This window comes from Chanos chanos, chromosome 3, assembly GCF_902362185.1.
Source record: "Chanos chanos chromosome 3, fChaCha1.1, whole genome shotgun sequence".
Classification (NCBI taxonomy): domain Eukaryota; kingdom Metazoa; phylum Chordata; class Actinopteri; order Gonorynchiformes; family Chanidae; genus Chanos; species Chanos chanos.
The window spans coordinates 12,902,892-12,925,676 of record NC_044497.1 but is presented as its reverse complement, the minus strand read 5'-3'; the positions used below and the strand labels follow the sequence as shown (position 1 = coordinate 12,925,676).

General features: G+C 41.0%; 1 protein-coding gene across 1 annotated transcript in view; it reads right to left on the bottom strand.

The window, feature by feature from the left end:
• The window catches only part of gpr158a (G protein-coupled receptor 158a), a 44,676-nt gene extending 23,454 nt beyond the window's left edge, over window positions 1-21,222 (bottom strand). Inside the window, exons 1-3 of the mRNA XM_030768368.1 lie at window positions 20,348-21,222; window positions 11,694-11,799; window positions 1,089-1,191 (exon numbers count right to left, since the gene is read on the bottom strand). Of these exons, the coding sequence (XP_030624228.1) occupies window positions 1,089-1,191; window positions 11,694-11,799; window positions 20,348-21,222 (1,084 nt within the window). The remainder of the gene's footprint in view (window positions 1-1,088; window positions 1,192-11,693; window positions 11,800-20,347) is intronic.
• Between the last annotated feature and the right edge of the window lie 1,563 nt (window positions 21,223-22,785).

Below are 22,785 nucleotides of genomic sequence, written 5' to 3'. Positions count from 1 at the left end.
AACTCAGCGGAGGACTCAGGCGGGAGAGCCTTGGAGAGAAGCCAAGGAAAAGCAGTGAGAGATGGAGGGGGAAAAACCCAGAGTGTTGCCCAGTTGGCTGTCCCCCGCTCTCAATGTGAACAGTATGGAGGATCCAATCTACACCTCTCTTCTCTTCTGTCACACATTCTCCCCATTAATCTTCAGGCAGAATCCTTAACCACGGACAAGACCAGCATGTCCTAGCGTTACCTGCAGAGAATGATTCCTACCTTCTAAACAGTGAGTCACTCTGAAATGGCAATTTTTCTCCTTGGTGTTTTGAAAATTTGATGAAGATTCATCAGACGGAGCTTAACATCCAAATAAGGGCTTTGAAACTCCTTTAGCATATTGTTGTTAGGATGGGAAAACCTTTTACCCTGTAGGAGGACGAGTTGAAGTGAAATAAAACTCCTCAAAACAAGCAAAGGGAAAATAAGCGGTATGCGTCCCCTTCAAAGAGTGTCAAGGATGTCCCTGTGGGGATTACGTGGCTCGGCACCGGCCCCTGTGGTGGGGCAGACAGCGGCAGAGTGCTTCTGTAATGCATTGGCCCTCTATGCCTCTAATCATATTACTACCCCCTCTCTCTGTGTGAGACCAGGCATGCTTCTGTGTTTGGAGCTCTCGCTGCACTGTCATCTGCAAGCACGAATCAGAGCGGCACCAACGGAGACGGAGAACGAGGGAGCGAGGGAGTGAGGGAAGGAGAGAGGGAGGGAGAAAAAGCAGGCTTCCTGACTGACAAAAACCACAGGGTTCAGATCTCTGCAGGGCTGGTTCTAATGAATAAAACATGAGGGACAGTGTTGGGAGGATGAGAGAGGTGGAGAGGGTGGAATTCGGAATACCAGGTTCAGCCCAGACTAACTCCGACAAAGCGCGACGCATCACGCCACTGCCTAAGACCACTGTGGAAGATACACCGTATGTGGTGCCAGTCAGCTGCTGTTATTGTTCAAAAGAAAAGGGTCTTGAACAATAAAGAGTCATTATACAACGTGCTTTTAACTCTGTGACATGTAAAAGAGACACGTCATTTTTGAAACCTTAGAGAGATGACTTACTTTTAAAGCCATTGATGGCCACTCTGTTTGGGTGGTAGAAGCCTCTTTTGCAGTGGCATTTGTATTTGCCCAACACAAAGCCATGACCTGGGATAGGCAAACACTGTGGAAGGAAAAAGAAAGAGAAAAGAGGGAGAGAAGGAGGTTAAACATAACGCACGTAGACCATCAATCAGGAATAACAGTGGAGCGAGCTCTTGTATTACCATTGCACAGCAAAAAAAAAAAAGAAAAATTTTTGATTACCAAATTAAAATCATAAATTTGGATTAAACTAAAACATGTACACACACATACACTCACTCCCTCTCTCACTCGCATACACACACACACACACACACACACACACGCCTACACTTGAGTCTGCACAATTCTCTCACCAATTACTGAATCAAACAAACCCGCACAGCACAATTCTCTGAAGCTACTGTAAATCCATTCGCAGAATATGAAAACATTACAAAAACAAAAAATACTGCTGGGGAGGGTACAGATACTAAATATTTAACATTTGATGTCTTTTTAAACACATCTTTAAAATACTCATGTAAATCTTCTGCAACCTTTAATATTTCATGAACCTTTATGATTTCATGGCACATGTTTAAACACTGATCTCATACACAAATTATATATTCACACGTGTCATCTATGAAAAGCCTCAGCCACAATCCACTCAGCTCTTTTATAATGTACTTAATATCTAAATTAAAGAACTGCATTTTTGCTGAATTCAGAAAAGACTATTAATTCTGCTTCATGGGGAGTGCAGTTAAATTATTCTTCTCTAAAAATATTTCATGAGCCATGACTAGAATACTTTTAAGAACATTTCCCCCATGAAAAGTAGAAGGCATGTTTGCAGCTTCATCAATTCAAATTATTAATGTCAGAACAAAAAACAAAAAACAAGAAAACAAAACTTCAGAGAGTATTCAACATGCTCAAAGCTTGCGTGAGCTTAACCAGTTAGGAAGGGCAGTAGTAGTAGAGATTCCCTTGATGAAGCACCAAACTGTAGGATGCTTACAGGGATCCACTTTGTCTCAAGTGGGGCCTATTTCTGGCCCCTATTCATGCCACTCAAGATCCTTTGAGAGCAATGGCTGCATTTTCAGTCTGAGTGCTGGACCAGCCCAGAAAGAATAGCTTTCCATGAAGGCATTTAAGAGGTAATTTGGCTGGTTACTATTCGTGTCCCCTTCAAATGAAACCAGCTACAGAGAGTTGGTACAATTCTATTTTTGGTAACCAAATACAATTTTACACAGTGTTAATGAAATTACTGTCAGACAAATTACGAAGAAGTACTGAAAATGTATATGCACTGCAATTCAGACTATGCAATGATTTCTGAAATTAGTCACACAAATTGTTCATTACATGTATGTGTGTGTGTGTGTGTAAATATGTACACACACACACACACACACACACACACACACACACACACACACACACACACACACATGTAATGAACAATTTGTGTGTATGTATGTATGTATGTATATATATATATATTCAATCTGATTTCATACAGTAGTAACTCATACTAATTTAAAATACTTGAATGATCCAATGATTACTAATTGATTAGGATTAATAATTCCACTCAGTAGTGTATGGCACAACCATCCCTTATAATGAATCATATAAAATGAATGAGAATTTTTCTTGTTGTTTATCTATTCTTTTTATTCTGGTGTCCTTTCACATTTACTGGGAAAGAGAGTACTACACCTAAAGGAAGGGTAAGAGATGTATGAATGAAGCACTAGCCATGAGTGACGTCAATAAGGTATAAAGCCCTGTCATACTTTTCAGTATAAAACTACCAAAGTGTCCACAGCATCAGGGAAAGCCATACACCCTGCAATAAGTAAGCTGAATGTCCTATTTATGAATCTCTTAGAGCAAGCAATGACCTGCTGAACTTATGTGAATGTGTGCAACACAGCAAGGGTAGTCACTTGCAGATTGTTGCATTCATCTGATAACACTATATCCATGCAAAAAAAAAACAAAAAAAAAAACAACAACAACAAAAAAACAACTTCTGAATTTTTCCCTCCTTTTTCTTATCCGGCCTAGTATTGGTTTTGCAGATGATGTTGATCTAAAGGGCATGGATGCTGGCCAACAGGAGACATGTTCAGACTCCTCTACTCTAATTAAGTTTGAATAGACACACACACACACACACACACACACATACACAAACTTACACACACTCCTAATTTCCACACTGACAAAACTTTAACACAGCTGGGAGGTTGTAGGATGCTTTCAGAGGGCCAGTAGCCTGTCACTTTCAATCCATTCAGTTCTCATCAACTCAGGAACGGGGCACAGGGAGGCAAACAGAGAGGGAGCGATGAAGAGAGAGACTGACTAAGTAAGGGAGAGAGAGAGAGAGACAGAGAGAGAGAGCAGTATTTTGATAGATTGAGGCTGAACAGAGGGGTTATCCCACTCACAGTTTCAGCTCAGTAAGCAACTATCATTCAACTCTGATCTCTGCTGCATTGTGTGGTTGTTAGTGCAGCACATTCTAACAACCTGAACTGGGCATTGTGGAATACATTCTCCTTTATCACTATATTGACAGCTTAGACACTAATTTATTGTGACACCATTACAGAACCACTGGAGTGATGGCTTTATTTACTCCATTTGACCTTTATCACCTACAAAGAACCTGGAACATAATTAACATCACTTCATATGCTCTTAGTCTTGCATAAAGGAAAACTATTCATCTTCTTTAGTACAGTTGGAGAAAATGCAAACCATGAAACCACATCAGCAAAAACAATAATATAAAAAATACATTAAAGACACAGAAAAAACCACAAATCTTTACAATACTATACGACTCACGGTTTGGTCGGATCAATCCAAACTGTGAATAATGAGGATTCCTGGAGCCGACATGCTCTTTGCGCATGTTGAAATGGTCTATGTTTATGTTAAAATACCAGCTGTGGCAGCTGCCAGTCACTCTGTGGCTGACATGTTAATTGCCATGGTGACATGGCTGTGACTCAGGGAGAGAGCCTTTTAATGGAGGGTGTCACGCTGTCACACCAGCAGGCCCTTCCACATATGCCACGCTTGTGTCAGAGCACAGTCTTCACAAATAACAATGTGCCTTCTGACACTGGCTCTCTCTCTCTCTCTCTCTCTCTCTCTCTCTCCCTCTTCCTCTCCCTCTCTCCTAATCTATATTACACATGCTCACAAGCTTAATGTATACTCTTGGAATTGAAATTAAACAAAAGAGCATATGCATTTACCACCTCACATAGATCACAGTATTCGCTGTTTAACCAGAATGATCATAAATCACTGTTAAAACAAGTAACCACTATGACTGGGTAATGTAAGACAAAAACCACACTTCGGTGAGGAAGGCCAAAAGTTGATGGTGACAGGCATCCCTGCGGAACATCTGTAAAGGGAAGCTACTGAGGTGTCAGAAAAGTGTGTACTTTAGTCTCACGGATGTCATAACAACATGTTTTCCGTCCTCACATATGGCTATGTTACATGGCAGCTTTGTGTTTGAGAAAACATGTCAACACAAGCTGTGAAGCTCGCTCGAGGGAAATAAGACAATGAGCTAGTAGTGAGTCTATTTTTGAGGTGCCGTAAAAACAGCAGGGGGTTGCTTTGAAAGTGTAGCTGAATATAGCTGTGTACTGTAAAGGTTCACATTGTAATAACACTGTTCGCAATCTACTCATTAGAGTCATAAACCGAGGCATATTCTGGGATCTGGTCTGGCCTGGGGTGAGTAGCCTGCACAGTGGGACAAAACACTGGCCACAGTGACGGGTCAAACGTTGGACATGGTCAAGAAGAACATGCTCTGATTTCTGGACACAGCACAACCATTAAAATCGCACTGTAACAAACACAGGAGCCTCCAGTGAGCTTAACAGCTTCACGGCCTAGAGACTGTTTCACTGCTGCAGCCACACACAGATAAGCAGACAGTGGGAACTGGGGAGAAGGAGGGAGAGAGATAGTGAGAGAAAGAGAGAGAATTCAAGAGAGTGAGAGATAGACAGAAAAACAGCGAGAGAGAGAGAGAGAAACAGTTTCATGCTTGATAATAAAGCCGAGGCTTGTCATCACAACACGACAGATGTGTCCTCCTCCGACCTTCCTCTGTGTCTGTATCTCAGAATACCTCTCCCTCATTCTTTCTTTCCTATCTTCTAGTTGGGGTTATAGTAGAGGATGTAGTTTGAAAGTCTCATCTCTGAACCAATCAATGTGCCCTTTACATGACACAGAATGAGTTATATGCAGTGTGAAAGGTGAAGCTGACAGTTATAATTTTGCCTTAATGTTAGTCGTGACTGTTCTTATCAGTGATGTTGTCAGTGAACTCATTTTGTTGTCAGTGTTGCTGAGAAAAAAACCAATGCAGTTGCCTGTGCTGACCTTCCACATTCAGCTGCCTTCTCAGCGTTATGCCTTATCAAACTCTCTTCACGTGCATGCAAAGAAGATGTGTTCACACGAGCATACTGAATCCAAGCCATATCACTGCCACTCTCTCCCGCTTAAACCTGTTCCATCAAAAACCCAGCACTTAATCTCAACGCTTTAATGGAAATCCCTACCTGACTCAAATAATGAAACCTATTTCAATGTAACTCTACATGCCGCTAAAGGATAACAGTGATCACACCCTCCCTTGTCTAAGCATATTTAAATTCAGTCCAAGCTTTGTGTCACATGTTGACGAGAGATTGACTGTGGAAGGGTGCCTCAAGGCATGTGTATTTAAGTCTTCAAAGCTTTTCCATGTAGAAATCATAGCCTGAGAATAATCCAAACACCCAATTAACGGAGTGCTGGTTCAGAGAAGGCCTTCCAGACAAGGCTGGAGGCTACACTTTAATAAAGACATGTCCTCTGATCTTCTGACAAACACCATTAGACAGTAGAGTCCAGCTTCTTTAATTGCTCCAGCATCTGGCTGTTGGCAGTATGTCCATGGGAGATTCAGTTGTGAGGAGGTGCTTTATTCTAGGATGTGTAACTGCTATTTTATGAAAACCTCTCGTTCATAATTAGTACATACAGATTGCCTTGACAACATGTATGTTTAAAAGAATGCATATATTTTGTGGGAGAAAAAGGACGATCATCAATGTGTTCTGTGAGTAGAATTCTTAAGCAATCTTTTGATCTCGACGACACTGCAGACGTTTGAAGAGGGGACAGTCATTCTATGACGTAATTAAGATTGTTCACATGTGGTATATGAGGGCGTTTTAGATTGGGTGCATCATCAGGTGACCAGCGAGAGGGGGTTCATTAAAATAGAGAGTAGGGGTGTTGGGCGATTGTCAGTAATGAGATGACGTGATGTCTTGCTGGAGCCCCGGCCACCGCATGGCAAAATGTTTAGAGCAGTGGGAAAATCTCTAGGGCGCTGAAGCAATAGCTATTTTTACAGACAGACCGGCAGCCTGGACACAATGCACTGAGCAGGTCTGAAAATGAAGCAAAATATGCGGTTTAGCGTCAAAGCTAGGGTACAGAGTTAGATAAGATATATAAAAATCAAAGAGTTTCTCCCTCAGACTATTAATCGTTACCTCTGTGAGGGCTTTTAAGAGGTGGAGACTAAAACGGTTCAGAGTGAGTTTTAAATGAGAGGCACATGTGGGTGTATGTGGTGGATGTTCTTTCATGTCTTAACATGGGCCGAGCCTCATGTTATATTAATATTTTAATCCTTCCTGCCCTGCTTGAGTGACCTCTCCTCTTCCTCGACGTCTGACTTCAGACTGAGGGAAAAAATGGGCATTGGTCTACAGCCTCCCCTTTCATGGAAGGTTTTTCCCACACTCTCATCTCTTTTGACCTGAGTCCATTAGATTTTCTGTTTACACTAGATTCACTGAGTTAGGGAGTACAAAACTATTTGATTTTTAATACAATCTTGCAGCTTCCAGTAAGTACAGCAGACAGGGAATAAGAGAGCCCAGAAGAGTGCAAAGTCATTGCCATGAACTAAGCTAATGTAATAATAGCCACTTTTAATCTATCTGCTTTTGATGTCAAAGTGCCAGTCTCCGTTCCTAAAGCTTTGCCATCAATTACATCAATTACAGACTTTTCTTTTGAGACCTGTCAAAAGTACTTTCCGGAAGACTGTAAAGAAATTAAGACTGACTTTTTTGGCAGGACATTTAAGGCAAAAGTAGTTCTTACCGTAGTACATTAAAGCACGGTTTATGCATTCAACATTATTCAAAATACAAGACTCCTCTGTCTGATTTTCTGTCTTGAGGGAGGATAAGGTACATCAATTCACAACTAGTCTTGGTCATCACTCATATCCAATGCCAACTGAAATCTGGTGAATGTGTATTGTCTAACTTACTCTGACGATTTAGTTGAATAATTCATTATTTTAAAAAAATGCTGTTCGACACACTCAACAAAGAAAATCAGCTACTGGACTTAAAGGAGCACATTAACCCTGGAGGCCTCTTTTTTTTTTTTTTTTCAACCCTAACCCCAAGGCCAAAGGTGACTTGATCAAAGTTGAACTGACAATCAATATTACACACACACACACAAATATTTCAGGTGCATAAATGAAACAATGCTAGCTTCAGAACACCCATACAGCACCCATAAGATAGTTGGGGGGAGGGGGGGGCATGTCGCCTTTGGGTGGCCACTGACATCAGATCAGATTTATACAGCATTAGCCAATTACATGGTGTTATGCTGACACCCAGTTTAATATGGCTAGAGCCAGCTGCCACTGCTGCTGCACATGGCAGATGAACTCACTCGCTGCTCTCTCTATGAAGACGAATGGCCTTACCGCTGTCGTCCAGGCCAAGCAGGGTCCCGTCGCTAAATATTAGCGTGAGACAGCTGAAGAACGTTGGTCTGAGAGTGAGCTGTGGTAGAGCAAAAGGAGGGGAAAAAAATATCACTCTGAAGAAAAAAAATGAGCTTGGCTGAGTAGGGCTCAGTCAAGCAGACTGCTGCAAAGAGCAAACAAACATGTTTATCCATGGCCATTTTCCTGCAGCTCATTAATTTAGCGTGGCCAGGACCAGAGCGGGAACATCACAGCATGATCACACAGATACTGTGAGGCTATGCTAACCTAGCAGCCAAGGTCCTGAATACTCCAGGTTCACTAAAAAAAAAAAAAGACCCAAATGAACATATCACCGGCACATTGCTAATTCCCCCAGAACGCTTGAGTAGCATCAGGGGCTTTTGATAATAAAGACACGAACGTATTTTTAAATATCTATTGCAAAAAATACTTTGCTGGCAGACTCCAATTGGCAGTACTCTGAGACGGCACTCTAGTGAGCTGTTCCGGTGCTGAAGTTACTGAGGATTCTCTATGAGCAGACTGATGGCCGGGACTCGGTGTCTCTGAGTGTGTGCCAGGCGTGAAGGTTTCCTGCCTGCGCTATGTATAAGAGGCTAATTGAGCAAGACACAGTCGGTCTTAGTCATATTCATACCAGTAAGAAACCCTGGAGCAGAAATCAGGACCCTTTCAAAGAACTGTACAGCAAACTAATGAAAGTTCTATTAGAGGAGGACGAGGAAAGTCAGACCTACAGCTAAGAGATATTTACGCTCTGGGTACATCATCCAAAATATAAATGACTTATTTTTATGGATTGGATGCTGATGTGCATCACGCAAATACAACAGTGTTGTATTAAAACTGCTATCATTCTGACACAGAATAATACACTGAACTCAAGACTGGTTAAGAATGAATAATTATTGAATTTCAAACATTTTTAGTTTTAACTGCTCAAACCCTTCATGAGATGAATTTCAGATCTGTTCATTGCGTAATGCGGTATTCAATCATTTTAAAACAGAGGCAATTTCCTCAAGTAACCACCTGCTGCACACAAAAATAAGTGCTTAGTTACTGAATGGTATTGTTGGCCTATGGCCATGAGTCCATGACCAAATTGATTGTCGTATATTGTCCTGACAGGGGAGGCCTGACTTAGTCTAAATCAGTTTGACTTATAGACTCTCTCGTGCCATACACCTGTCTCTTGGTCACTGGATTATGAAATATGTTTACTTATATATGTTTTATAAATCAACCCTCATTTCCTTCTTCCTGCGGTTGAATTATGCTGTCTATAAATAGAAAAGCTCTGATCAGAGAGCAACAGAGAGAGAGAGGAAGAGAGCAGAGAGAGAGAGCGGGAGAGAGAAACTCCACCATGAATGAGTCTGGCGTAATACATGCTGTTACTACAAACCAAATATTACAATTATCAGCTATGACTGCTGTTCTTATCACCCCCTGGGCTACTGAAAAAGAAAACTGCTGTGCAATACATTGAAGGCAGAAATTCCATGGTGTGTCCAACCTCCGAAAGTAAACCTCACTTACCACCCTTCATCACACACTCAGCATTCTCTGAACATGTATATACGTCTCTGTGCATGCAATGAGCATAAGAAGTATTTCAACCACAATGCTCCACATGTACGGTAAATCAAATGATTCTTTCATTCAGCGCAGCACAGTGATGATGAGAATAAAGAAAAGTAATTGTTCCCCTCTCATTTTAAAGCCTTATTCTGAACCATAATTTCAGTCTTTGCCTTCCTGTCAGCATTTAACATACAAACATACAGTTACATGAGGTGGAAGACCAGGCCAGAAAAAATTTAAGGAGGAAAAAGATGACATGAGAGAACAAGTGGAGAAGATCAAAATTGTTCTATACTCTGACAATATGTGCATTTTGCATATTAGAACATTTATTTTAGTTTACTCAACTTGGCATGGAAAGGTTTAGTGGATTAGGAGAGTTATAACTGTGGAAAATGATCAATGAGGACACAAAAGCTGAGTGTGCCAGTTGAGGTGGATCAATTGATGCACTTTCAGAGCGGCTCACAAAAGTAACAGAGCTACATAAAACAAATAAGCAATTCATCTTTCTGTGTCATGTTTATTTTCAGTTTTTGCTTTGGACAGACTGGGTTTCATTTTTGACATGTGCAATCAGACAGACAGTCCATCTGACTCTCCAAAATTCTGCGCCTGTTGCACGGCTGACGAGGCAAACTGTTTTTGGAGCATCACTGAGTGGATCAGCTGGGCATGCACAACAAATACAAAAACATTTCATTTTCTTACTGTCATCCAACGTTGCATCGCATTATGAAGCCCTCTTTTACAAAGAAAGCGATACACAGGCACTGACTGTAAAGCCATACAGAAAGCACACTGGTAATAGCATGTGTCACAGCTTTCACAAAGAAAAACTCACTAATTAGAGCAGCTATGCAGAGGTAGTGGAGTTTTTCATGTAAACGTAGTTCAAACCAGGTATCACACAAAACGATCTCCTAATTTCCCATTACAGGATTGAGCTTGGTTCTAGATGGATTGTTTTTGGTTCTAGATGGATTGTTTTGGTTCTAGATGGGAGTAAACAGATTTGACGAAATCTGAACAACAGCTTCAGCATCAGAGTGGCTGGATAATGAGAGAGAATTAAGGCTTGTTTGCATATGAAGGGCCTTCTGGTACAATGCGGTTTTATCACATTACAACAGTGCCGCACAAATCCTGATTACAGTGCACTCCTGAATGCTATTTATAGGCTGCATCGCTGGAGGAACCCCCCCTCCCCTCCCCTTTGTCTTCCTCCTCCTGTCTCACCTCCTCCACCTCTCCTCATTGGGTTTCTCTTCTTCACCCCCCCCCCTGCTTCTTCCACCCCTCCAGCAGACACAGCTCCTTGCATGTTTTACAGTTCAGCAGCACTGAATCATGTGAAATTGGAAGAAGACGCAAAGCAGGAAAGCACTTATGGTTCTCACACTCTCGCTCGTTCCATAGTGAAATCAGGATATAGCATATCTTTGTCTGCAAATCGGTAATAAGGTCACGTCTGGGTCTGGCACTCAGACATATACCCCGCGCACGCAGACGCCTTGATTTAAGGTCCATCAGATGGGGTAGGCCATAGACAAAGAGCATGGTTAATTATTCAGAGAGCTTACTGCTGTCCATTACATTACATACATTATGGACGAGTCAGGTCCACAGCACTTCTGTAAAATCCATCCCCTTAATAATAATAATCTTCAAACACCAGGTTTGAAGGATACAGAAGTTTCACTAAATGAATAAGTTGAAGGCCTGAAGGTAAAGTTTAGAAAGATGGCATTACTTTTTCTCAGGTTCTCCAGAGAAAGTGCAATACTCTAGAGATCACAATTTAGATAAACTGGGTGAAACTTTAGGGTTTTTTTCTGATTGATCGACTGTTTGGAAAGTTCATGCAAAGGGATTAAAACATGACCAGTAAGACCGAAGCCAAGCTATAAAATCAGTCTCAAGCATATTTTACCATATTCCCATGTAGCTGAGTGGTATCAAAAGCTGCAGATTCTTTGTGTACAGGTACATAAGAATGCACTCTGTCATATCATACATCTTTTGCACGGTCATAATAAATAAACTAGCATCACATCAGTTTAGTGCACACATTAGATGTTGAGCAGAGCATCATGTGCAATAGGCTGCTTAAACACTCGTAGACTCACCTCCGTACTGGTCAAGTTGCAAGTATGGGTCCCTGCAAACCAGCCATCAGTGGAACATTGATCAATATCCACATCCTGAAGGTTGACATCCACTCGAACCACACCCCTGAAAGGAGAGGAAATCAATGATGTCTACAGGGCTAAAAGAGATCAAGCTGAGCAGCAAGACAATTGGATAAACTTCCAAATTGACACAGGCAAACCTACGTTTCATTTTACAGTACTCTGCACATTAAAAATAGCACCTGCATCTCATGTATAGGGTAATTGTCGCAGCTGCAGTGTAAAGCTTGGAAGACTCATTATGAATTTGCAGAAGCCTTTGGGGGAAATTTGAGTACAAGCTTAACGGAAACCCTGAGTGAACACTTCTGAAAAACTAGATATGTACAACAGATGATGAAATCACACAGCTCATGAAAATGAAAAAGGCACAAGCATGCTCCGACAGTGATTGACATCTCTCTGAAGCGTAACACCTTAGAGCTCATCGACTAGCTGGATTTCCCTCCAACACACAACAGGAGCCAGTTCAATTAATCACATGAGTGCATGTTTCCATTCCACTGTTGTTGCATTAAAAAAAAAAAAAAGAAAAAAAAAACACAGGAGGGTGGAAGAAAAAAAAAGATCTAGAACACCATTAAGCATACGTTAGTGTTGTGCATTATTAGTGGTGGAAAAAGAATTAGGGTAAGTGCTGACCTGATAATAGGATGTCAGAGTGGCTGTTTATGATTTGTATTATTAATGTTTTTCACCCTTGGTGCTGCAGATCGTTAAAGATCCTTTAATGCTCTCTGCGCCATTCCAATAAAACCCAACAAGTTCCAGCTCACCACTCACCTGTAATGAAAACCCCTCTTCACACCTCCAACAATGAGGAACAACACAGAGGTGGCCTTTCTTTTCTCATTAACTCGGACCAATTGGGGGGGTTGAGGGAGGGGGCTCATTGCAATTGTAACTCTGAGAAACAAACTAGAAAGATTCCACACAACAGGCCTTTGGTACAAAGCTCTCCCCTGTGGTAATTGTACACAGGACATGACAAAGAAGGACATTACAAATGCACTACTGACTCTATTCTAGGAGTGGGAATGATCAAGTAATTATTCAGATTAATTAATGATATGATATAATTGATCGACTGGATTATTTCTGTGGAATAGAACTATTCTATGTTTAGAATGTCCAACGCAAGACGTTCCTAAAAAGGAACGGCAACACCAGCAATGCATTTGTATGTAGTTGCTTAAGGAAAAGCCTAATACAGGCAATTGGAACCACTTCCAGTTACTGTCAAAATTAAATTCATCTAAACAACTTTATCTTCAGGTAATACAAGCAGGCACAACTAACACTTCAACAAATGACAAATTACACTGAACATGTTGCTCATCAGTTTACAGTGTATGCTACATTCAAGTGGTGCTTAAATGCATCAATATGTTATACATACAAAGGCAAAGCCTAGTGTGTTGCAAAAAAAAAAAAAAAGACACAACCAGACAACCAAGACGACTTATTGCAAGAGCACATTCCTGTGACTCTCAACTTCACAGCACCCCAAATGCACAAATCTTAAACCGTCTCCTGGAACTGAAACACAGATTTCATCTTAATGCATTCCCAACTTTTCACTCAAATTTTCTGCAGTGGGAAGGATGGATTACACTACACTTTGGTTTCACAGGCTGTTTTTCATCAGGCTGAGGCTAAGGGCACAAAAAGAACGTTCTGCTGTTGATTTAGCACTTAAGCCCTGTTGCACAGAGTTTCGGTTTGGATCGCATATCTATTCAGCGTGTTTATTTTTACTGATCATCATAGGTTTGCACCTGCTTCCCAACTCCTGACTCTGCAACCAAGCTGTAAGCCTGAGAACACTGTGGTAAGAACAGCACAGAACAGTCCTTCACACAGAATCATATTCATACTCAAAGTACTAAAAAGTGGTTCAGAATGAATAACTTTGTGAAACACGGCCAGAAATCACCATCTGGTAAGTTACCTTCAATCAGAACATTTAAACGGGTCAACTAAACCACAACGACAACAGAAGGTGTGAGCTGCATGGGGTATCACGTATGAGCAGAGAGAAGGCTTCTCTTTTATTCTGGCCCTTGGTGAAGAGGGAGAACACAACCACACACACACACACACACACACACACACAACATAAACACACATACACTGCTCCATACATCTGCTGTCATGAATAACTTTGGCAGTGGCCTTGCCTGAGGGGGCCTGATCTCAGCTTATTTCACTACACCCTTGTGTTTGCACTGCACTCACTGCTGTACATACAGGAAGAGGCAGGTAAGTATAGCTGACAGAGATTTCAGAAATTATTCCAACTGTCTTCATCTTTCATTAAAATGCTTCATGAGCAGATATACGTTATTTAACTACATAAAATTGCACATTAAAATATGCCGTCATGTTCTAATTCCTCTCGTAGATATTCACCTTATACGGACTTTCTCTTTTTTAAGGACATCGTAGTGATCAATGCACGATTGTGTACAATTAAGACAATTAAGATCAATAGCGTGTGAACTAAGCTCTGTAAAACAAGCAGAGTCAAAATCTACAAAGGAGCTTTGTCTTCGGCCGTCGATACTGCATCGCTCTCTACACAGATATACCAATCAATCTGTTCAAAGTTAGAGGACGCTACAGCCATCAGTATTTCACTAGCCTGAGTGTCAGCTCTGACAAGTAGAGCTGTGGATGGACTCTCTGTGAGTGCCAAACAAACTAAGGCAGCCAAGAGGAGCCAGCACCTAAAATAACCTCCAAAATAAGCTCAGTTACCACAGCAGCTGCTGGACTCACGCCTCTCTCTCTAACCCAGAGCCTACACTGTCTGCTCAACATGTTTCAAGCGAGAAAAAACAAACATACTTTAATGTAGGATGTTTTCAGACTTATTCATCCATTTCATTTCTGCCCTCTGAGGTTCCGTCCCCGGGTTGTTTAAAGTAAGTGAGCCAAAACGGACATCTGGTACCCAAACGAGAGCATACGAGTCTGACCCCAGCAAGCCTCCAGACTCCCCCAGCCATGGTTCATATCTAGTGAATGAATGAGAGAGAGAGAGAGAGAGAGAGAGAGAGAGAGAGAGATCCCCCTACTGTGAACTATAAGATGAAGGGATACCATCATGGCTAACATCAGTCCTGGAGGCAAACTGACAGAGATCAGAGCTGACAATGCCTCAGGATCTCTCTCTCTCTCTCTCGCTCTCTCTCCCTCTCTCTCCATCCATTCATACGTTATGATTAAAAGAGTGGAATAAAAGAATGACAGGAGATTTGAGGCCCAGACTACACCCCCACTTGCCATAATTGAAGGCTTGTCCTGAGTTCTGATCTAATTTAAGTTGTGTAATTGTCAGCTATGGAACAATGTGGAATATCCTTCTGTCAAGGTTAACTGGGCTCGATAATAATGGTAAGCTGGTATTATCAAATCACAAAATCTAAAGTGGATTCATGACAGTCACATAGTTATGTTTTCTCCAGACTGATAATTGCAACCAATTTAAAACAATTATTTCCACCCACTGGACACATGACACTGGGATATAATTTCTGACCAACTTGAAGAATTACATTTAACAATTACCAATTAGCAAGCACACAAGTAGATTTCCATAAAGCACTGGAATTATGCTAATTATTCGAACAATGAAGAATGCCTGTTTCTTTTCTGACCTTGGCTAGGGGTCCCAGTTTAGGACAGCAAAAGGGACATTAAATATCCATTAGTGCAGGAATGATAGTCCATAGTTAGGAGACAGGAGTTTTTATTATTATTATTATTATTATTATTATTATTATTATTACTCAGAATCAAGCTGGACTATGGAAGTTTATATACAGCTATTCAAAAACTGTCAAAAAAGACAGAGTGACACATGCTCCAATAGGTTCAATTCAGAGATGTTCCCAAACTTAAGTAGTACTTTAGTTTTTGACCAGCATTTTGTCCAACATCAGGGCTTTGCATGAAGAGTTAGTGGCCACTAGCAGCATTTGAGACATGAGGTTGGACTTAATGCATACAGTAATAACTTCAACAGTAAAAAAACATGCCATGATATCAATGGTGATTAAAGCCCATCTGGAGTCCCCATGTAGTTTTCCCTCTGGGATTTTAATCCTGTAATGTCCTTAGATTTATCTCAGTGTAATCTCGTTTTGAGGGCTGGAGTGGAATATCGGAGAGTGTTCCAAATGTGCTTAGAGATGTGTGCTCACAGTTTGTCACTAAGGTTCAGCAATGCTCTTAATTAGAGGATCTATTACCCCATTCCACCACAGCCGTCCCTCAACTCCTTTACACAGCTCATCGTCAGATTCGGCAAAGAGATGATTGTGTGTGTACATAAACGCTTCTCCGTTCAATATTTCAGGTCGAGAGAGAGAGAGAGACAGAGACAGAGAGAGAGAGAGAGAGAATCCTCTACAGTTTAACTGCAGTTACCAATATCCAGAAATGTCAGTGACCAAAATGCTCTTTTAAAGCTGATTAATTTTTAAGTGAACTAAAATCAGTAACATCTTCAGATCGAACAGGTAATACTAGCATGCCACGCAATTCAGGCAGGTCACATTAGACATTTGGGTTTTAGACATACGCCGACTCCAGCTATCTGAGCGAACGGTTGAGAGCGGAGGGTTGCAGAGGAGCGGGTTCACGGAGTGAAATGTGAGGGCAACAAAGAGAATGCCATCAGAGCTCTCTGTGACATTAAAGTCGCCATTGGCGGGCTGTCTGCTTTGATGACCGGCAACAGAACTCGATGAAATGACCCCTGTCTTATTGCAGAGGAGACTTCATCCAGCCAGGGGCTAGAGTCACATTAGCAATGGCCCGGCCTGTCAACTTAATGCATTTCCATCACATTTCCTTCATTTCCTTTGAAATAGCTTCACAAAACTTGACATTGTGGTCATCCTAAAACATAATGCATCAGTGGCGATGATGTATTAAAAGAATGCTTTCAAGACAGTCCAACATTCATGAGAAAGATGCCTTAAAAGAGCCTGAAAAGCCTTCTGATTGGATGAATGAGTATATCTAGTGACAATTCAGTACATCCTCTATTTGTGTCATTCTTTTGCTAATCTTTTTTGTAGATGTAGATAAAGGAAGACTGTACAGGCTTTAAGTTTTGTGTGTGGTCTCTTCTTTTGTTATTGTATTGGACTTGTTAGCTAATCGATTTTATCTGACTAGTTCACCCCTCTCTTTACATTACATTAGCATAACATTGCACTGGGTTGAGCTTCATTTTCATTCTGAATGAAAGGGAGTCATTTTGCTCCCTTCACACACTCTTTTCTGCGAGCTTTCCTCTGTTTAAACCCTGTTGAAATTCAATTCAGACAGAGCCCAGCGGCGAGACACTGTGTTCATACTAATTCTGGGTAATACAGGAGATGGATGGATTTCTGCCCCTAGACAGACTTTCTTGAGACAGGAGGTCAGTGAGGACAAATGTTGATAATAGAGATTGCTATTTTTCTCCAAATAAAGACAAGATCAATATTTTTCAAATGTCCTTTTTTTCCCCATGTTGGTTAATTGTTGCAAACTGCAGATTTGATAATGCTTTCTCTAAAATGAAAACTAATGTTCATTTTGAATGAACCTGAGAGGAACTCTGAAGAATCTAGTGGGGGGGGGGGTAAACCATGGGGTATTAGCAGCCTCTGTCTTCTCCACAGTAATGAGGGATGAGTGTGTGTCTCAGTTTATCTGACTTTATTCAGACAAGATCAGCACTAGGTCCCTTTAAGATTGTGAGATGTGTCTTAATTGCCCCATCACTCCAGTCCACCTTTCCCATGGGCTTTAGTAGAGGGCTGGTGTGGAGCAGAGAACCTCCACCTGTCTGTGTAATAGACAAGAGAGGGCCCTGTTCTCTCCAGAGGCCTGGTCTGAAGGGGAAAACCTCTGTTCTCAAACGACTCTTATTCACAGTCTAGACAGCTAAAATGTAGACACACACACACACACACAACATCAAACCTTTGCATGTTCAGGTGATTCCCTGGCAAGCAATTTATGCAATTTATGGAGGCTTACACCTGGCTAGTTATCAGTGCTGTAAATAAACAGATGAACAAAGCATGTGGATTGTCAAGTCCATACCCAAACCTTAACCAACCAGTTACAAGTTCTGATCTTTATTTTCATCTAAAAAGTGAGCTGCCTTCAGATAAGACATACCGTTAGCACGCATTGTCAGATGGCATCAAACACATGGCATTCACTTGTCAGGTATCCACACAGCTTGTGAAGAAAACATCAACACAGTGCCACCAAACCAAAGCATTATACTAGTTCCATTATGAGAGGTGTTCTCACCCAGACCAAGCAGACAGGTTTGGCTTTTTAAGCAGGAGGGGAGAATGAGACACTACTATTTCTTTTTTTTCCCCAGGAGGCCTAGCACAGCTATTTTTACCATTTCTTTCTTTCTCTCTCAATATTACAACTAAGCCTCATTCACCTTACTCGGATGAATCATTTGCACTGAGGTGCACTGTGCAATTGAGAGGTACATCTAGAAAAAAACAGCAGAGCAAAGAGTTATTTCACTAAATCATATCAGAAAGCTCATTAAAAGCATAAGGTAAAAATGTAAGCATAAGTCTCTGTTTTCTCTAATATATATTCTCTCACTATTTTCTCTCATATATTCATTGGTGATTTATCCATGGATGCTATTTAAGTATCATTTAATATGATGTAACATAACTATTTCCTGGATATACAAAACATAAGCAGAATACACTAAGACTGTAACAATTCAATTCAAAGCCCATAGCCACATACATGCTATGACATGTTATCTCCCAAAAAGAAGCTTCCTGAAACGTAAAAGTCAAAGTCATAGATACTGGATTAATGTAAAAAATGTATTGAGGCTGTATTGAAATTAAGATGGCCTCAGGTTGCTGTTGTACATCTTTCATTATTTATTCATTACTGTATTGACTGTGAGTTTATCTGGAAGGGAACCCGAGAGTCAGCGCTTGAGGCAGTGCATTAGCAAACATTTTCCCTTCCTTTAAAAATATATGTGGAAGGCAAAGGGAGAAAGAACAGAAACTGTGCTGGATAGCTTAAAATCAGGTCCTGAAAACATATTGTAATATCTCACCACAAGCCAAAAGGGTCATAACACTAAACCTAATGAAAAATCTTCAGGTACTGCAATGGTAATGTGTCATGTTACACTACAAAATGAATCAGGATTTAGTCAATGCTTTCCTTTGGTGAAAGTGTTTGAGGTCCACCAACAATACATTTAAATTATAAGAATTTGCATAAACAGTGAACCAGTTTTATCAGATAAGCCCTGTAAGAGATCTTTAACTTGGTACGCTAAAAATAACATCTGGCTGTTTAGTGAGACAGATGAGGGCCACATCATTAAAATAAGGATGCAATGTACTATTGCGTTTATTATGCCTGTGTTACATAATCATTGCATTCAAACATGAATGTGGATTTACACTGTAGGTTTTTTCTAAAGATGATGATTCATGCAGAAAAACAGTTATTCTCAAAGTTGAGATGTACAGCAGAGTGCTCCAGATACCCGAGGGATTAATTAGTGAGGATGGAGGAAGCACAGCCATTGTTCCATTCTTAGCACTTGTGTTAAGGGGCACTCCCAGTGGAAGACAAACTGAGTGAAAAGTCATTCTATCCATGTTCATTTCTTCCATTCTGTCTGAGCAAGTATGAAAATCGAATAGAATGTCTTTTGGTGAATGTCAGACAACAGAAATTGGCTTTTGAAAATAGTTTCTGAGCCTGATCCACGTGGATCTGGTATTACAACACATGTTTGCAACTGAAAGGTTCTCTGTGTATCTGTCCATGCATTATGCTCTTAAACACAGACATGTAAAACCAATCAACTGCTGCACCACGAAGTGAAAGAAAGATAAAACAATCGAGAGTCTATAAACTGTATCTGAACGATTTAAGGATAAGCTTTTTGATTATAGCTGTTGTTCATATTTGTCCACTAGACTCATAATAACTCACAACACGCATGCAGACATTTATTTTCAACTTCCAAAAGACTAATCCATAAGGCATTGCTCAAATAAACAAACGGTCCGATATCAGTACCAGAGTGTCTTTGTTCCTCAAAACAAGCTGGAGTAATCTTAGCTTGGTTTAAAGATGGACAAAGTGAGCATGAATAGAAGAAATAATTAGTGAGGGCCGCAGGGTGTCTTGCAATGCAACGGAATAACATGGAAATTATTTTTAGAAGCATCCCCTACACCTGCTCTACGTGACGCTGTGGTCGAGCGTCACTCTAACAACCAACATCCGTTGAGGTTCTGACATTGAAAGAAGCACGGAGTTTTCAGACACATCTTAATTAAAGTCAAAATCTTGACTAATTTATACACAACAATTAAAAGACAAACAATTTAAAAAAAAAAAAGACTAAAAAAAACTATCACGCATGGTAACTGTTCCTGGACCTTATGTTTCCGCTCATTTAAAATAATTACAACGAAATGCAAGAAGTGTGTGCACGCCATACATACAATACTGTGGATTTCATGCTGACGTTTTAAAGTGTTAAACCAAGCTTCCCTTACCTGAAGTCAGGGTCCGAGCTGGTTTTGTGGCCATAGAACCCAGCAGATAGGGTCAAGAGCCACCGCGGGATGAAATTTCCGTTCTCACATTCCAGATAGGGCTCTGACCACTTAATGTGAGTTTTATCTGTAACATAACTCTCGCCATTTCGTAGAAAGGCGTCATGGGATGTGATATCTTGGCTGAGCACTCGCTTCTCCAAGTTGAGCTTCTTCTTACTTTTTAAATCATGGTACCATTCTGTCTCCACTGTCTTATTTCTCAATATATGATGGGCCGTGCTGGACAAATCCTGTAGAACTATCTCTTCTCCAGCCCGTGTAGCTTGCAGGAAGACGTGCGGCCCGGCGACAGAGGATTCTGTGCTGAATGTAACGACTGCTCGGTGGATCTTTGCGTCCCCCTCCAATATGCTCCTGACGAGCGCGTGGTACCACTCAATGTCTTGTCGCAGACTCCGTTCTCTTGACCTGTTGGTTTGTAACATGTTGAGGAAGTTTGTTGCATGCATTAGCGTGTCTAGCACGCTGTGCATGGAAAGATGCGTGGTTGCGTGCACCCTGCCCCGCAAAACGCTGAGCTCATATCTCCGAGAGCAGTTGGCATGTTTTAAGGTTGAGGAATTCCCTGTGTGAAGAAACGCTGTGACGACCCTCGGTAGCTGCTCCTCAATGTTCCCGACTAAGATCGGGCGATCTGTCGAGGTTCTCAAAGAATGAGGCTTCCGGAGATGTGACTGTTTGTTGTTTTGAGTGCTGTAGATGGGCTGCCTAATGTCGATGTCCCTTTTGTGTTCCGACCATTCCACATATCTATAATTTGAACCTATAACAAATCCTACTTGCAAGAGTAACGATAGACGGATTATGGCCATATCCGTAATTCTTTCACATATATTTTGTTCAGAGTTTGAGCTCACCAAAATCAAACAGACATGAAAGCAAAACAGCACTTTAGCAATCAGCAAACCATCTTTTCACCTGTAGATATTCACACGTTCCTCCCACCTGGATCTTCAGCATAAGACATCGATAGTCTCAAATCCCACGGGTGAAATCCTGTGCTTTTCTCTCAGAAGGCTGTTACATTTGGTTTGTTTGTGTGTATCCGCCTGTCGATGTTATTTAACAGCACTGACTGCGTCTCCAAGAGGCAATCCCTGTAAAACCCAAGGCAGATGTGTGGGTTGCCTGACGTGCTCCTTAGACTGCGATGCTTGGCTACAACAGACGTAACTGAGGAAGAAAAAATCCAATTTTTGGATGCACGGCGTCAGTGCTTCACACTTGGGTGACAAACACACTCCGCCCTCTTCCGTCCACAACAAGCAGTATTCGAGTTAAAGCGTAAGAACGACTGGAAACCATTTGTTCTTAAATCCCGTCTCTTTCATTATCTTATAGGGTTCCTAAAGTGCCCTTGATTCGCGTATGGTTGTTTCTTCTGTCAATCATTTCACCGGGCGAGTGTTAGGTGGAGCGGCGAAGGAGCTGTCCAGTGCTGAAATCAGTACCTTGGAAAACCAAACACGCACACGAACGCAAAAATACTACAGAACAACATTTGAATTCAGCTCGGAAAATAATTGATATTTGATACTCTACACAGTCTGATTTTGAATTACTTCCAGCATGCTAGTTTTTGTATAGAAATAACTCCACTGTACAAGTAACAAGAAACACACCTCTAAGAGAACATAAGCGATGCAGAGAAACGCGATGATGCGTGTGAATATATATGTAAATAGAGTGAAGCGATATTTTATCATGTTGAAACGTTATAGCTAATGAGCATATATTAGACTCTGTAGTTTCATAATGACATACAGTTCCCCGCTCTTCATTAATTTTTTACGTTTTCGGATTAAAAGCTGGGATATGTATTGCATGTATTCGATCACAAAAGCAGAAAAAGGATCACAGAATTAAGAGATGTTTGGTGGACATATGGACCCAGAGATGCTTCCAGTTATTTTCAGGTGATTACGTCTTGCGCATTTTAAACTGATGGGTTTAGACAAGTCTCAGTCGGCATTAGGAATAAACCACTGTCGAATATCAATCTGTGCCACACAGGCCTTTCATGTTTACTGTTACCAGAGTGCGAACGAAACGCTGCAGTAAAATTGGAAACATGGTGCAGCCCTATTCGAAAGCCCTTATAAAGTTGTGAATCATGGTGCAATGAGTCATCGCCTTACGACCGCTGAAAGCACTGGCACAGATCTGTAAACAATGTTATAATAAGACCAAACGATTTCATTTTCCCTCAGATTGTGCCCCAATGACTCAAGTGACTGGAAAATATTTTTCATATCCTAAATCACTTTTAAAACTCGGTCCGCGTCACAAAAACTATCGCATCATAATATGAAACTATAGGAAAAGAGATCGTGTAGCGCAGTTAAAATTATTTAAATCTTCGTACGGACTTCATT